General features: G+C 44.3%; 1 protein-coding gene across 1 annotated transcript in view; it reads left to right on the forward strand.

Annotated features, from left to right (window-relative positions):
* The window catches only part of PDZD2 (PDZ domain containing 2), a 136,920-nt gene that overhangs the window by 106,283 nt on the left and 13,506 nt on the right, over positions 1-17,131 (forward strand). Inside the window, 9 exon segments of the mRNA XM_031063074.1 lie at positions 377-494; positions 2,913-3,045; positions 5,855-5,936; positions 6,893-6,996; positions 7,746-7,914; positions 9,056-9,846; positions 11,019-11,163; positions 13,189-15,523; positions 15,525-16,766. Of these exon segments, the coding sequence (XP_030918934.1) occupies positions 377-494; positions 2,913-3,045; positions 5,855-5,936; positions 6,893-6,996; positions 7,746-7,914; positions 9,056-9,846; positions 11,019-11,163; positions 13,189-15,523; positions 15,525-16,766 (5,119 nt within the window).

Genomic DNA, 17,131 nt, shown 5'->3' on the forward strand with positions numbered 1-17,131 from the left:
ATCTAACAAAAGAGAGCAATACAACTGGCAGCATCTTCTGTGCTCATGTTTTCTGCAGTAATTTTAGGTGACATCTTGATTGGATTGCTGCCTCTCCTCCTTTGTGCCTTGGACCAGATCAGACCTTTCCAAGAGGTTCCCACGGTGCACAGAGTTATTTTCTGAGATACATCAATCTCAGAAAACAGTCAGGATCAGCTGTTTTCAATCCTGATTTCCACTTGTTGGTCTTAGCTTCCTGACTGACTGCACCTAAGGCCAGCCCTGAAACAATGACACGAGTCCTGAACTCAGATGGGATGTGGGAACACAAACACTTGTGTGCCCTTTGCGATTACAATCTGCCACGTTTCTTTGTACTTCTTGTTTTTCACAGAGCCAGGGGTCGGGCTCGGCATCGGTGCCTGTTGTCTCACACTGGAAAACAGTTCACCCGGGATATACATTCACAGCCTGGCCCCAGGATCAGTGGCTAAAATGGATGGCAGATTAAGGTTGGTTAAAGCAGAAACGTGCTGGAGTGGTTTTACAATAAAATCGATTGAGATTTTGTTTTCACGAATTGGTTGATATAGCAGGGAGGAAATTTATACTTAAGAGTTCACCAAAAAGAAAACATTTATGTTAAGGCATTTCAAAGTAGTATTAAATGCCCAGGAAACATTGTTCTGGAAACAGCATGATCATTAAGGTCTGGGTTGTTCAGTTGTTTTTTTTTTTTAAATTCTCTATACGGAAAGCTGAGGCTAATAGCACCCTTTGAAAAAGGGGAGCAGCAAGAAGTGCAGCCTCATGCTTTTTTGTGAGAGCTGCAGCCAGAGACCCCAGATTGGGAGGAAATTTGCAGAGCACTGCTAAAAGCTCAGTCACCTGAAACTCTCCTAAAAAGAGCTGGGATAAATGCTCCTGCTGCTGCCTGTGCCCATGGCTTAGGCCCTTACTCTCAGTCTGGTAGGATTGCTGCAGGCTGACCAGCAGCACTCTGTCATGGAGCAGGCGTGTATCTAGGAAGCAGTCATTCCCAGGATTCCCTTGTGCCTACATTGGATTAAGTGACAGAAACTTGCTTTTCCTCTTGTGGAGGCTTCATTTTTGAAAACCATTGGAGGAAACCTTGCCACTTTCTGCGTTCCTCCATAAATGCTGGTGGGTGCTGGGAGCATGGCTCCAGCGGGGAGACTGTGCTGAAAAGGTGCTGGGACTGTGTGATCCTCTTTGAGTGTGTGATGTGAGCGCTGGTGCAGAGAGGCTGAACAAATGCCTTGCTAGAGAGTGCCTTCTGTTTCCTGGCTCACTAGGAAAACTGCAATAGAAATTTGATTTCTTGGAATAAGGGAAGAAGATAATTTTATGGTGGCATTGCTGCCAAAACCCTTGAAAGTTCCTATAACGTAGAAATGTCTACAGGAGATAGCATTTAATGGTAACTTGCTTTCTTGCAGGCCTCTTTGGAAAACATTGCAGTGCTGGTTATGTCTGTATGTAACAGCTGCATTGTTTATTAGGTTTATGTGATTGATTATATCCAGGCATGCTTCCCAGATTTTTAGCTTGCTTCTTTGAGACATTGCTTCTGTTGTCCCATCAGTGATTTATGCCTTCATAGGCCAAGACTTACAGGGTGGTTTTGATTTTTGGAAAACATTGTTAATCAAATGTTGGCTTTGCAATGCCAGTGGAGGTTTGAATCCAGCTCTTCTGTATTTGAGCTCCCTCTCTCAGTCATGTGGCTGTAAGTGACTCCATTTGTGCAAGTCTAAAAGATAGGCAGAGTAGTGAGATGATTGCACAACTGACAAGTCACTCTTCACTTTCCTGAGCCCGTACCAGAAGTGCAGGTTACTGAATTGGAATTGTTATTGTGCATTTGGTGTGTGCACTAATAGTGTCATACACCACAGTGTCATTGTCACAAGTAGCCCAACACAAGCCGGCAGTAATAGCTTCATTGAGAGGGTCTATTCAAAGCAAATGTTTCAGGAATTATGGAGAATGCTTTAATGATATCCCCAGCTGATGATATTTTCTTTTGAATAGTTCCAGATGACTGAGCACCATAAGCAAGAGTTACAAAACTGAGAAAACAGAGCTAAACAATCATAGAATCATGAAGTGGTTTGGGTTGGAAGAGACGTTAAAGATCATCTTGTTTCAAATCCTCTGCCATGGGCAGGGAATCTTCTACTAGGTCATGTTACTCAAAGCTCCATCCATCCTGGTCTCAAACACTTCCAGAGCTTCTCTGGGCAACCTGTTCCAGTGCCTCTCCACCCTGACAGGAAAGAATTGCTTCCCAACACTGATCTAATCCTGCTTTCTTTCAGTTTGAAGCCATACTCCTTTGTCATACCACTACATGCCCTTTTAAATCACACAGTGTGTTTTCCTTTCAGGAGCATTTTGTTTTGTTTTTTCTTTTTCCTTTTTAATGGGTTCTCTATGATAATTTTCAACAAATACAGGCTTACCAGGCTCAATTTTTTCCTGGAGTAATTTCATAAACTCGTATCTAAATAATTAATTTCTTATCAGTGTTTCTTGTAAGTAATTCAGTATGGTGTGAAGGAACAGCCCATCTGAATCCCATTTTTCCTCTTCTGTGCTCAATAAATATCTGAATGCAGAACTGGAACTGAAGCTTGCTTTCACCCTGATATGAATGCAGACAGTTTTCTTGGTTGATTCAATAGAGATTTTTTGCACTGGCAGTAAGTGCAGAAGGGATCTCTGAGCCTCCATTGTGAACTCAAGAGGACTTAAACCATTCACATCACTGGTAGCAGCACCTTCTTTGAAAGTCATGTATTTTCCAGAACACTTATGTCTTTGAAAAATCTTGGCCATCAGTTGAAAGCACAGTGCTTTTTTCGTGGAAGGTGGTTGTGATGAGGTGACTGTGTGTCTCTGTGCAGCCGGGGTGACCAGATTCTGGAGGCGGATTCTGTGAGCCTGCGTCACGCAGCACTAAGCGAAGCCTATGCAATCCTCAGTGAGTGTGGACCAGGACCAGTCAGCCTAATCATTAGTCGTCATCCTAACCCAAAGGTGAGGAGAAAATGAGTGAGTGTATCTGGATTGTTTTCATCTGGCGCTGTAATTTGAGTCTTGCTGTTGGAAAAGCAGAAAATGAAGAAAATGGCTTTTTCTTGCTATGGCATGTATTGTGCAAGATGTCAGGATTGTAATGATGCTTCCCAGTTTTGTAAGTCACAGCAATGTTGGACTGTCCCTGGTGCTTTTCACTTAGTCACTCACTGATCAATTGCATTTTCTTGGAACTGCTTGAATGAAGTGTTCCCATCTTTCTTGGTACTTGGATGAAGTAGCAACGCAAATACAGCACAAGACCTCTTCCTCCCAGAAGTTATTTTGCAGTTACTTTGTCTTTGAGTAGAATATAATTTAGGGCCAGGAATATATGTATCAACAGCTTGAATTGATCAACTGTAATAAAGTAAAATCTATCCAAAGATCAAAGTTTTCCTTCAGGAATTAAAATGTGAGAAAATGGAGCACACTGCTACTGAATCTGTGCAAGGTCAGTTTGGAAATAAGGCTGTATTTACAAAGTAAGTGTTCTCAAGCATTTTTTAAAAATTGATGATAGAAGATGAAAGCCTATTAGCCAAGCTATAGGGAATAACAGCTTCTTTTATTTCAGTATTTCAAAGAATTTCATGAGTGTACTAAACCTTCCTGTTTAAACAGGATGAAGCTGTAAAAATATTTGCATTAGTGGGTCCAGAAAGCTCTGACTTTTGAACTCATAACTACAAATGGCCTTAAGAAAGCCATATCTAGGAGCACTCAGGTTTCTTATTTTGTAATTAATAGTGTATTTTCTGCTAAATCAAATTATACAGTCAACAAACAGGGGTCTGCTTGCCAGAGTTTATTATCTTTGTTGGGAGGCCTTGTGCTGCTAGAAAGAAAGAGGCTGTGGTTCTATTAAAGGTAAGCATGGTGAGGGTAAGAATTGGGCTTATAGCCTAAGATAACAGTATTTCTGGTGAATCTGTGTGCTGTGCTGAACCAAAACAATGGTTCAATGTGATTGCATTATAAAGGCTTACAGCCTTTCTGGATTGTCTGTAAGAGGCATGAAATAAAAATGCTGTGGTGTAGAGCCTGCCCTTTCTCATCTGTCCCTCTTTTGCTGTGGTGGGATCTTGAAAACTGATGAGTGACCTAACCTGGTGTCTGCTGAAAGGATGAACTGAGTTAAGCTAATTGCTTGGTATTACTCAGTAACAGAGGGAGACTATTAAGTGGCTCCTATTACAGTTTTCCATAAGTGATATTTAAGATGACGACAAATCCTTTGCCAAGAAATGTATGAAAAGCTGAAAGTTGAACTGGACAGACTCTAAAGCATTTTTGCAGTACTGAATCCATAATCCTGGCAGTATTGAATCCATAATCTCTCATGGCTGGATCTCTGGAGGAGTGTCCCTATAGGAACCCATATTTATTGTTGTGTTACTGTCACCCATTTTCTGAAAGTACTGGGGGATTGATAAATAAGTGTGGGTATTTTTTTTTTTCATTTGCTTATAATAGTACCCCAGTGTGCAGATTGGAGTTAGGAATTAACTTGTCCCTTTCCGTTTTGAACTGCCTGAACATAAAGGATGCTAAACATCAAAGCTGGCAGAGTTTGCAGAAGCATGGATTTCTGGTTAACTTAAAAAATGTGCTGCAGTGTGCCTGGGACCTGTTTTAATTCTTGGGATATGTTTTACCAAAAGGTTTGTGTTAAGGCCATGGATCATAGTCTAAGGATCTGGTCCATGTTCTGCAGGAACTCCCTGTGCCCCAGGAGCCCAGGGACTTTTGGTTTGCTGTAAGGTCATGGCACAGGCTGGAAACAGAGATGTGTTTTTACAAAGGTTCATGTTGTTTCGAACATTTTTGTACTTAATTTCTTATTTTATAACACAAAAGATCCACAGTACATTTTGCTGCTGAGTATGTTTGCTTTGGTGTTTTCATGTACTTCCAAAAGAAATACCACAAAATTTTCTTTCTGCTTGTTATTCTGACTGAATATGGCATTTATGCCATGTTTAAACTGCTGAGTTTGCTTCAGAATCTCACAAATCTTCATGGTTCAGGAAGACTCAAGTCTGTAGTCTCTATTTATGCTGAATTTTAATTCATGTAAATCAATGTGCATAGAAAGTATTTTTGACAGAATTAATTTACTTTCTCTTCTTAAATATATATTCCTGCAGACTAGTTGTTCCTGTATAAAATCATATGTTTTCCAGTAATAAGAATTAAATGTATGGCAGTAATTATGGGCTAAATTAGCAAATTTGGTAAACCAGTATTTATTCTTACACCAGGGAAACATTAATTTCCAATTACTGATTTAGGTTTTCTTTTAAAAGCAAGGAGAAAAGAAAATTAAAAAGACAGCTAATATTATGGGAAGTCTGGTATTCTTCCAGTGGGTTAAGTGTAGAATAGCTTAAGTTTCTGATGTATGCTTGCATAAAGCAGTCTTTGTCTATTTTAAAGTCACATTTTCTCAACAAATCAATACACAGCTTTTAATTGAGTTAAAACTGAACTCTAATAGCTTAATTTGATTTCTTTACATCTGGGACTGTTTTATTTGTTTATATTTTGTGTCACTTGGATGTAGTCTTCTTGCAGCTGGCAGGCTTCTGCTTCCTAGTTTTTGCAGGAAAGTGGCATCGAGAGAGTCTGAGTCAGGGGAAAGGGCTTAGGAGCACTCAACTAGGTCTTCTTTATTGCATCTTTAAAAATAGTGGCTTATATGTTCTTGTGGTAAGACTCTTGCAATTTCTTGTACCCTGTTTGAGCTTTGTCTTCCACCCCACTTCAGGTTTCAGAGCAGGAGATGGATGAAGCAATCGCACGTACTACCCACCGAGAGAGCAAGGACTCCAGCTCCTCTCACGTCACAGGTAGCAACATGTTCTCTTCTCTAGTGCCTGTTCTCTAACAGATGCACGAGCCCTTAAGGGCATGCTCTGAAGTTCCCCAGCATCAATATTTTGAGAGCCCTCAAGACAGCAGAACAGTGTAGGGAGTATCATCACTCTGTCCACTGCAGAAATTTTAGCACAAACATCCAGTTCAGATGTATCAGCAGCTTATGTAACTCACTTTTGTCCACTGGACTGCCATGACCTGAAAGTAGGGATATGAAGAAGTGGTGGTTCTGAACTTTTTTCAAGATGAGGGGAAGCACAGTGTTCCAGCAGGGAAAGAGCAGGAGGGGTCTACTCCATCCATGTATGCTTGACCTTAATGGCAAAAAAGCCCCAAAAAGGTTTTTGACCATTTGAAAAAGTCCAGGTGTTGTATACTGGACTATATGTTTTAACACCGTTTTGATCTTTAAAGTCATGTCAAGATGTGTACTCTGGCATCTCTGTGATGTGTTTGAACTCCGGCATTTCCCAAAGTCTGGCAGATGAAAGCAAACTTTTGGCAATGGCAGAGTGACCAGTAAGGTGATGTTCAGACAGAAATGTTAGATTTGTTATGATCCCCTTTTTATGTGTGTCAGCTAAGATCTTCATTGAAGTTGACCTTGCCAGTGGCTGCTGATTTGTCTTCTGAGGTTACCCCTAGTCAGCAGCATGCTCCAACAGATGGGGAAGACCATCTCCTGCTCCTCTCTTGTTCATAGCACTGCCCTGGGCCTGGCTGGTGTAACATGTCTCGGTGGTAGCATTCCATCTGATCTGAGAGGGAGCTTGTGAAATGCTGAATGAATCTCACTTAAGAAAGCAATTCAGATACTAAATAAGTGGGATTAAATGCAGCCACCAGCTCAGAAGATGAATGAGAAGCCTGTTTGATTATATGGACTACAGCTTTAATTTTAGGCATCTAACTAATCTGTGTTTAACAGGAGCTGTGCAAAAAAGTCCATCTCCTAGTGTGAAGGCCAAACAAGGAGAGACCTCATCTTCCCTCAGCTGGACTATGAAACGCTTCTTGGAGCCAGCAAGCCGGGTAAAAGGATTAGATGCAATAAAAATAGAGCCTGCTTCAAATTCAGCTTTTACTGAAGCTATTACTTGGTCAAGGGGTTCAAAACCAAACCTGCATGCTCCTTCCCTGTCACATGAGCTCCATAAAAGGGTTTGTTTCTTGTGTCACACATTTAAATTGTGAGAGCAGCAAGGTTCTCTTTGTCTGTGTGACTGTAGCCTTTGGGAGTGATGTGCAGAGCATGGCAGAGAAGGATATGGGGTCCCACCTCCTGCCACGTCCAAGGTACCCCTGCTCTGTGGGACACAGACAAAGTTAGCAAGAAGGACCTGAGCCTGTGGGCAGAAGGCTGAGACTAAGTGCCTTTATATAGCCATTGCAGGGAAGAATCTGTTTTTCCTGGTAAAGCCCTGGAAGCCATTGACACCATGTCTGGCGGTACAAAGCCTTCCCTTCTCTCAGTGTAGAACAAAGGGAACTGCAAAACTGAATAGTTTCATCCCTTGTTTCTGCACTGAACCACCCCTGTAAAGCAGTGGGATTTGGAATCCTTTTTTATTTATTGTATTGGCTAAAAATGTGTTGGTGTGCAGTGTTTCAGACATCCAATTTCAACAGTTTGGCTCTCAGTATACTGACAAGTCCTCTATTTTAAAAAGAGGGTTTAAACTTTATTAACGCAGCAATACGTGTGGTCTGTGTGGGGCTCACATGCAGGCAGGGGCTTTATACATCGAGGACAGCAGGTCACCAGGGTCACTTCTCTTCAGCAGGGATCCATCAGCTCTGAGGCAGAGCTTTCCCAGTACTTCTCCCACGATGGTTCGAGCCATCTCCCCTTCTCGGATGCTGTCCCTGGCTCGTGTGATGAGGAGCAGCTCCGTCAGAAGAACAGGAGCAGTTGGCTGGATGATGGCTCTCTTCTCCCTGGCAGCCTGAGTAAGTGATGCAAATGTGTCTGGTCATTGGGCTGGTGGGGCAGAGTCACTGGAGGCTGGGTTCCTGTACAGGAGAGCTGTGGTGGTCCCTGTGCTGGGAAGAAATGCCTGGCAGTGTATTGTAAGCCATTGTTGATCACATGAAGTTCTGGAAAATTGAAGGAATTTACAACAATCCACAGAAATGCCTGTTCCCATGATATTTTGTTCAAAACACTGTTCTGATAGTGTGAAAATTACTTTGGTTTGGATTAAACTAGATTGACAGCACCGCAGAGTTTGGGGTTTTTTTTCAAATGACTGATCATCTTACTTATTACATTTATGGAGACTGTTCATAGCTATCTCAGAAACTTTTGAGAGGGTCAATATATGTATAAAAACAAACAAATGTGCATTTGTACATCAGATATTTTGAGTGTGTATCTTTCTCCCTGTAATAACTGGCTGAAAGAACCTTGTGTGTCCTTACTGATGTGCATCTGATCACAAATTCAAAGGATGTATTTGTTCTCCCTTTCCTGTGTTTCTCAAGTAATTTCTTTGTCTCATCTTATTTTCTGTGGAAGTTATTTAATGTTTAAAAGCATTTTTACATTTCTAACTAGCCACCAAAAAAAAGCAAAACAAAGTAACTTCCCACTAAGTGAGATGCAGTTCTTTCTAAGGAGAATGTGGGAAAGGTTCTTGGGTTTGTTACTTGCTAATTTGAAATTGATTGTTGTGTGCTTCAGTCTTTGTTCAAGAAAGCAATTTTTACTCTCTGTGAATTAATACAGGAGTCCTGAACTTAGATTTAATGAAAATGTGAAAGAAAATCTGTGGTTTAAACTAAGATACACATTTGAGTTTGCATCCCTTTCTTCTTTGAGTCATAGTCATAATTTAGAAGTAAACTGAAAGTAGAACTAGACATGCTAATGAACTGATTTTGGGAATTACTCATAAATTGTAATGCTATCTGCAGTCCTCTTGATGTTTACTGTAGTTAGAGGGAGGACATGAAAAGCCTGCTTTTTGCTTTGTGAAGAAGAGTTAAGCTTTCTCTGTAAACAGACCCACATGTATTCTGCTGTAGTGAGATGTGCAGTGTTAAAAATCATCTGTAAGTACAGTTAAAGTATAACTTTCTTTTTCCCTAGCTGCTAGAGATGCAGGAGTGACAAAAGCAAATGGTTTGGCTTCTCCAGCTAGTGGGAGGTCATCTGGCCATCACAACAAGCATGTGGAGTCTGTCCGACCCGGCATCCTCAGCGACAGCCCCAAATCTGCCCGCAGCCCCTTTCACCGACAGAGGCGGGTTGTTTTCTATGATGGTGACGCCAGTGATGACGATGAAAGTTCCCACTTGCACAGAAGCCAGAGGGCCAAGAGCCAGGAGGATGCTGGCATTGTCATTACAACCTCGTCTGTAGAAATCGATGATGAGAGCCAGGACAGTGAGTCATCGAGATACAGTGGCATAGAGACATCTTCCCCTGTCTTCAGCAACTCTGTGGAGTCTGCAGACAGCACGCTGGAGCAAGTTGAATCTCCTTTTTTCCCCATCATAGCATTTGATTACTCAAGTGTGCCTGAAGTTCGTCTTGGCAGCCTGAGTTTGAGGGAGCTCCGGGAAGCACAGCTTGAATCCAAGAGATCGCCAAAACTTGAGCACAGAGCAGTCACCAGAGTGAAAAGCATGATGAGCACTGAGTGCCGAAGCCTTCAGAGACATAGGACGGAGGAGCATGGCTCTTACAACAAGCCTGTTGCCAGGATGCTCCCTCACAGCAGGAAGTGTGAAGCACCTGATGCGGTTGGGCAGGGCCAGGTTGAAGTTGTTACTCTGGTTCGCAATGAGCACGAGTCATTCGGCCTGGATCTGGAAATCCAAGCCATGCCCTTGAAGGTTGTCGTCACAGGAATGCGGCCAGGGGGACCAGCAGAAATGGTAATTTGTAATTTGAGTGCCTTACAGTGATGTGCTTTCCCATTGTGGGGCTGATTGTTATTATTTTCATGGTTATTATTAAGCAAGTGGTCTGTTGAGAGTAAGCACAACTGAGGTGTTTGTCCTTGCTGGGCAAAATGTCTCACCCCATGTTGTTCTGGAGCTGCTGCTAAATAAATTGTTTCTGATTCAGAGGTGCACCCGGGCTAGTTTGAAACTAAGAGAGGCAGGACACAGATCCACTGAGATGGCCTCATCCCTCATTGCAGTTGCAGTTTTGAGGGAATGCAATTTTTGTATTTATTTTCTAACTATGGGCAAAGACAAAGTAAGTAAATCCTGGTGGCAGAGGATGGTGGTAACAAATGTATATTATGCTTTACTGTTTTATATGCTCATGTCCCCATATTACCGGAATCTGGAACCAAGAGGTTTAGGTGCTGGCCAGGTTTGCCAAGAGCTACAGTAATACCAGTAATACCAGTAATACATTGCTCTTCTGCATCTCATACATGCCCATACCAGTATGGATACGTGCTTCACGCTGGTTGTAGAATTGCTAGATGCAGAAGTGCAGAAAGAAGAATAATACTCTGGTCTACAAACCTGGCTGTAGCATTTTTAATCTCATTAGCAGTCTCTAGAGTAAGAGGGGATATGGCATAGCAGTTTGAATAGGGCTGTGAGGTCTGGGGATTTGGGTTTTGTTCCCGCTTTTTTCTCAGATTTCTTTTGCAGTATTTAGAAACAAACCTTTACCTTAAGAGCTCAGTTCATGGCTGTTCACTGGTTTAAGAGAGTTCCACCTGAGAGGTAGTTCGTGCATGGAATTAAAAAATGACACACAGTGTTCCAGTCCTGAAGAAGCTAGGACTGATCTATCCTATTTCATTTAACTAAGAGGGCTATGTCCTCCATTGTGATACTCATCTCCCAGAAAAAAACAGCAGATCTTTTGACCTTCCTTTTTTAGATTGATCTTTAATTCTCCTCCTGGCAGAAACACGGTCTGTTCTTTATTTATGTGCTGGCAAACTGACAGCAGTGGTACCTGTGCTCTGCAGTGACGTGAAACAGGGGATGTTGCTCATAAGCTATTAATTGCTTCCCTGCAATCTCTGCAGGGCTTCTGATGTGTATTTATAATTTCCTTGAATCTCTCTTTGCATCAGGGATCAATGGGCAAGATGGCTGTAGGAGATGAGATTACCACTATCAACAGCATCCCCGTCAGCAAGATGATGTACGAGGAAATCTGTTTGCTTATGCAGTGTCTTCCCACATCCGTAACCCTGGAGATCCAGAAGGCAGCGTCAGGTGAGAAAGCAGTTTTGCTTTTGTACCATTTATTCCGGGTACAAGTGTACAAAATGTCCTTGGATCTGCTGGGCCTGACCTTCTGCTGTCCTAGCTTTCCACATGGATTCAGAGAAGAGGACGGGGGGGCATTGTGTCTGCATTGGTGAGCCAAGCAAAGCACTTCATCACCAAGTCAAGCTTCAGGGTACTTTCTGGCACCATGATAAGGGGAGAAAACCTACTCCTGTGTGAAGTATTCAAAGTTCCCACACAGAGTAGGTCCCTCCTGCCAGTGTTTGCAGAGGTCTGAGTCATTTGATGCAGTCCTGGAACTAAAATGGCAGTGGCTCTTGTCCTGACAACTCATTTTATTGCTGTGTCTGTTCATTAAATATATAGACCCCTTATAATCAAATCTGTCTCTCTTAAATCTGAAGTTCTAGTAATGTTTTTATGAATGGACAATAAGACACTAAAACCCTCTTTTCTTTCGTTTTTTATTTCCTTCCTTTTTATTATGTCAGAATTCTCTAAAGTGCAGGAAGATGAAACAGAAAACTAAATCTTACAAAAATGTTTATTTTGATGTTTCATTACAGAAAGTTTTCTAGTGTGAGTTGAAATACTGAATACCTTCTTGCTTTCTGCTCAGGGCTGATTTATGCTTCTGCAGCAATATATGAATCCCCACAGACTGTACAAATTATGTGGTGTGGAAATGAGTGTTTGAAAAAGAAAAGCATACTTTTCAAATTCAGGAAGAACATAATATTTTGCTTAGTTCTAGCTTATGATCCTCTTTGTGTACCTTTGTGTACCTGGGAACCTAAAGTGCTTCCAGATGCTTGACTTCCAGTTGTTCTTTAAGGAATTCCAGGCTTGGCAGGATCTTGTTCTTGTTTCCTTAGATTGCTGTGGGTTTTCAAACCAATAGCACTGGGGCAAGGACACATTGGCAGTACTTTATAAGGCAGTTCACCCTTCCCCTTGTCCTATCCCACTGGCAAAAAAGGTGGTAATCCACCATGCTGAAGCAGGGGAGTATCTCAAATTCTAATCTGGCTGCTTGAGATTGCCCTCCTGAGGTGTTTTCCCTTGTTGACTCCAGGAGGAATCGGTACTTCTTAACATGGATACGTAAGTTAAGTGATGTGGATGATCCTGCAGGTTTGTGTGAGAAGTACAGAGATGTGCAGGCACCTTTAAATGAGCAGGATAGGACACTGACCCTGAATAGCCTCTCCTTCTCCATACACTTTCTGGGCTCCATGTCATAGTAACTGGCCTGTGGAAGGCACCTTATATGGGGATGCATGTCTCAGAAGCAGTGTAGGGAGGTGGAATCTGGTGCATAGAGTGAAGTGCTGGAAGCTGAACATTTGCAGAAATGGGTGAGCAGGAATGTGTCAGAGTGCAGCAGTGACAGAGAGCTCGATGTGCTGCCCAGGAGTGGGTTAAACATGTTCTGGAAGCCGGGAGAGGTCTGTGCCAGAAATGCAGTACAGCCCATGTGCTTAATGTGTGCATCACGTCACCCATGCATGTCACATTGAACACCTGCAAAAGTGCTGAGGGGTCAGAGCCAAGTTATTTATGCACAGACTGTCACTGTGTTATCTGGTCACCTTTGCTATGTCAGGGCTTTCTGTGCTCCCTGGGGTCTCTGTTGGAGACTTCAGAGATGAAACAAGTGATGAGAAGCAGTGCTGCTCAGCGTGACTTACTGCATGCTGACACTTTGGTAGTTGGCTGCTTGACTGCTGCAATTTCAAAGATGAGAGTTAAACAGATCATGACTGCTCACCTTGGATAAGTGGATTGCTCCCTTCTGTGCACTACTCAAATACACATGGTTATGATTAATTTGAGTTTTTGTAAACATCATTACAGAGGAGGAGGAGTGCAGATCAAAATGAAAACATGTAGTCTATGTGGGTGTCTATTTTTGTAATAAAACCTGGTGTTTTCTGTATCACTTCTTATATTTGACAAGGTTTTGCCTTTTTTTTCTTTTTCTTTTTTTTTTTTTAAATCATGATGTAGCTGTCAGCAGATTTACAAACCTCATCCTGTCTCCAGGGGTAGACACTCAAAATCAGGCCAATGTCAACAGCATCTTCACAGCAGAGGAAGAACAGAGCTCTGGGAAGCGAGAAAGAGCAGGTCTGCAGACTGCTGTCGGTGGCTGCACGGCAGAGAGAGCAACACTGCCGCCCGATGCTGTGAGCAGGGACGTGCACAGAGGCAGCCCGAGGGCCAGCCGTGAGGAGGACTGCGCTGCCATCCCTGTCACTGACATCGATGACCTGCTCAGCCAGATGGGTGCCCCCGAGGGCAGGGCCTCGCGCACCCCGTCGCGCGCGGAAAGTCCCCTCCGAGACGAGTACACCACCATGTGCTGTTGTGGCACTGACGAAGGCTGCCCCAGCTCTGAGCCACGAGCACCCAAGGAGGAGCTGCTGGAAAAAACTGTGAATTGTGGAGCTAATGCACAAGGGGTTTTGGGGCTGTCTGTGTTGGACTCCATCAACACAGGCAAACTTTTTACTGTGAATAAAAACTCCTTAAATAACTATTCTAGGAATTTTAGCAGTTTAAATGAGGATGAGTTGCCTGCAGCAAACTCTGTGGAAAGGAAGAGAAGTGACCCATTTCCAAAGTCGATGTATGGGGCTGCGGAGGATTCTCACTCGGATGCAGAGTCTATCACAGAAGCCTTTGACAGTGCTAGTGAGGTGTTGCTTGGGCAATGTGCTGCTGCTAATGCCCCCACCACAGGCTCTACTGTAACAGAGTCAGATGAGGAGCAAATTGAGATTTGTTGCATGAACGACGAGCCACAGAAGCCTGCACAGGAGCAGCATCGCACCTCTGGAACAAGCTCATCCTCACTGTCCCCGCTGCACCCTTACAGTGGCAAAGCTTTGCAGAGTGAGGGCTGTGCAATGTGTGGGTCACTGGAGACAAGCATCAACAAACTAGGTTTGGAAGATCATGGTGGTCCCACTCCGTGTCCTTCACAGTGTCCAGATGTGTCCTCTGCATCCTTGTGTTCTCCTTCCTCAGTTCTCCTGCCAGAAGAAGACATCCTAAAGAATTCAGTCAGTATCCCTGAAGTTTACTCTTTCTGTAACAATGGTGCCTTACGTACAGAAGAACAGATAGATTTGGGGAACAGTAATGAACATAAGAAATGCTGTGAATCCATTGAAGAGAAAGGATCTCTGCACTGCAAAAAGACAAGCTTTTGCTCTGCTAGAAATGTCAATATCTTGGAGAACAGCTTGTTTGAGAAAGAAGGATGTCATGATGAGCAGAGATCCAAATCTGAAAGTGAAATGGCAGTTGATGACTGTAATCAAGCTGTTGATTATTCCTTGGTGAAGAAAGAAACCAACAGTTTGTCCACCTTGTCTAAAACAGACAGCAATCATGTGAATGCATCGCCAACGAGAGGGATATTGCTCAGGTCACCCTTTCCCACTAGATCTAAAGATCCAAAGGCTAATGCAACTCATGAATTGCCAGGAAAAAATGAGAAAATTAACTCTGTGACTTCAGGAAGGACTTCAAATGGAAAAGTCCAAAGCTCAGGCACAAATCACTGCAAAGGAGCTGCAGTACCACACAGCCCGTCCTCACAGAAAAAATCCTGTCAGGAGTCTAAGGCAATGGCACAAAAAAGTATAATGGACACCCTTTTAAATAATCAGAAATCTAAAGCAGGACCAAAGCTAAAAGGGTTCACCATCAAAAGCAAAGCAAAGACAAATTCAGATTCTTCTGGCATTACTCCTACCAAAGTCAATGGAGCTGATCAGAAAAGGGCTTCTGTTTCTCCACAACTATCCCCCAAACTCCTGGGAAAGAAAACACCGTTGTCCCGTAACTCACCTACAAACTCGGATCCTGGAAAGAGCATTTCAGCAGCCTCAAAGACTCTGAAATCAGAGCTAGAAAATAAATCGTCCCTGGTAATTTCTGAAGATTCACTTCTACCTCTCCTGAATGGCAGCAGCAGTCCAACCGTGAGTGGTGAAGTGAAATGTGGCTGTGGGGAGCTATCATGGGGAAAGCCAAAAGAGAAGCGAGTTTCCATGCAGGCTGTGGTGTGTCAGGGTAAGGATGCTAAGGTGGATGATTTCAGTGCCAGAGACAGTCAGTCCATAGTCACTTCACCTCCTCAGGGGATACCAAAAGCTGAATATGTGAAAGGGAGGACTGATAACCCTGGAGAAGACCTGAACACAATCAAAAGCATCCATAGTGCAGATGACCTTAGGCAATTAGATCTGCAAAACGTAGGAATGGCTGCTGGAGTGTGCTCTTCTTCATTGGGGTCCCCCTCAGTTCCGCAGGAGCAGCTGGGAGGGGAAAAGAAATGAGGTGAAGCTTTCCTCCTCATCATCCCCTTCCTCCTCCTCCTCTGCCTCGTCCTCACCAGCATCATTTTTGCGGCTGCCATTGCTGGAGAAAGCAGAAGAGGTAAATGCAGAAGTGCCTCGGCTGACTGAGGAGATGGGGACCATGCAGTATTTCTCAAGAGGACATACTGCTGGAGACAGACGTCTCTGTGGCTTGTCAAAACCTGTGACGAGGACCTACTCGGTGCCATCTCAGTTATCAGGTCACTTGAGGGAGGACTGCCATGTTGCAGAGGTTCACCCTGTGCAAGGCCCTCAGGGCCAAACTGCAGAGGAGAAATACCCACAGGCAGCAACAGGGATGTTAAAGATGGTTCACCTGAATCTGCCTAACAGCCAGAGTGCAAAGGAGCAGGCTTACACCTATAAAAGTGCCCAGAAAGTCCATGATACATCCCCTTCAGCCAGTGACATTAGCTACCCCACTGCTGATAAACTGAGAAGCTTCAGGCGGAATTACTATTACTATGAGCTGAACTGGCCCCATGAGCCGATTTCATCCTTCTCTGTCAAACAGAGGATCAAATCCTTTGAAAACCTGGCAAATTTTGACCGGCCGTTTGTGAAGGCCATTGATATCTGCTCGGCTGCAAGGTTGCCTCTTGCCAGGAGGTCGTGTGGTGGCTTGGCCACCACATCCAGCTCTGCTGAGTCACCGTGGGCACTACGGCGCAGCTTGAGCTCCTACGGTGGCAGTCCCAGCCCAGCCAGCACCGTGGTCAAGTCTCCCCTTGGCACAGAGCCTGTGTGTGTGCCCGAGGGTGGCAAAGGGGATGGAAAGCCCCAGAGGAGCGAGGAGGATGGTGCTGGGGCAGACATGTCAGCCTTCCCCACCTCGGCCTCACAGGTGCGCCGCAGCCGGGGCCTGGGGCGGCCACTACTGTCCCGCTCCAGGCTGCGGGAGCTGAGAGCCCTCAGCATGCCCGACCTGGACAAGCTGTGTGGAGAGGGCTTCTCAGAGCCCGCAAAGCCTGCCTGCTTCAAGACAGAGCTGGAAATCACACCCCGCAGAGTCCTTGGCACACCTGGCCAGAGCGGGGCATCTCCAGCAGCCTGCTGCAGCCCAGCAGAGCTCGGAGGGATGGGAATGAGAGCCTGCAGCCCCCGGGACAGCGGCTCAGGGACGCCAGGTTCTGCCTCAGATGATGACATGCCCCATGGCAGATCTCTGGATGGGGGAAACAGCTGGTCTATCAGGTTGGTGTCAGCTTTGCTGTTATTGTTTCATCCCTGCCCAAGGCAAAGCTTCCGCTGTGCTGCAGGTCTGCCCCAAAGCACTTTTCAGCCTGCTGTCCCCTCACAGTCTGGGGCTGCCATTCATGACCTTGATGCCTTGGAGCTGCCATGCTGCTGTGTCTTGGCTTCAGTACAGAATTAAACATTCTATTCTGGAATGTTGGGGCTCCTTTTCTGTGTCCCCTCTAGCTGGTTTTGGTCAGTTTTTGGCCATGTTACAGCACAGCAGTAGTGGTGGAGAGGAGGCTGCACAGCACTGCCTGCCAGGACAGCCTGTGGTGACAAACGAGCTTGTTGTCCTGCCAGAAGTAGTCTTCAGATGTAGC

This window comes from Geospiza fortis, unplaced genomic scaffold (genome assembly GCF_000277835.1).
Source record: "Geospiza fortis unplaced genomic scaffold, GeoFor_1.0 scaffold174, whole genome shotgun sequence".
Lineage (NCBI taxonomy): Eukaryota > Metazoa > Chordata > Aves > Passeriformes > Thraupidae > Geospiza > Geospiza fortis.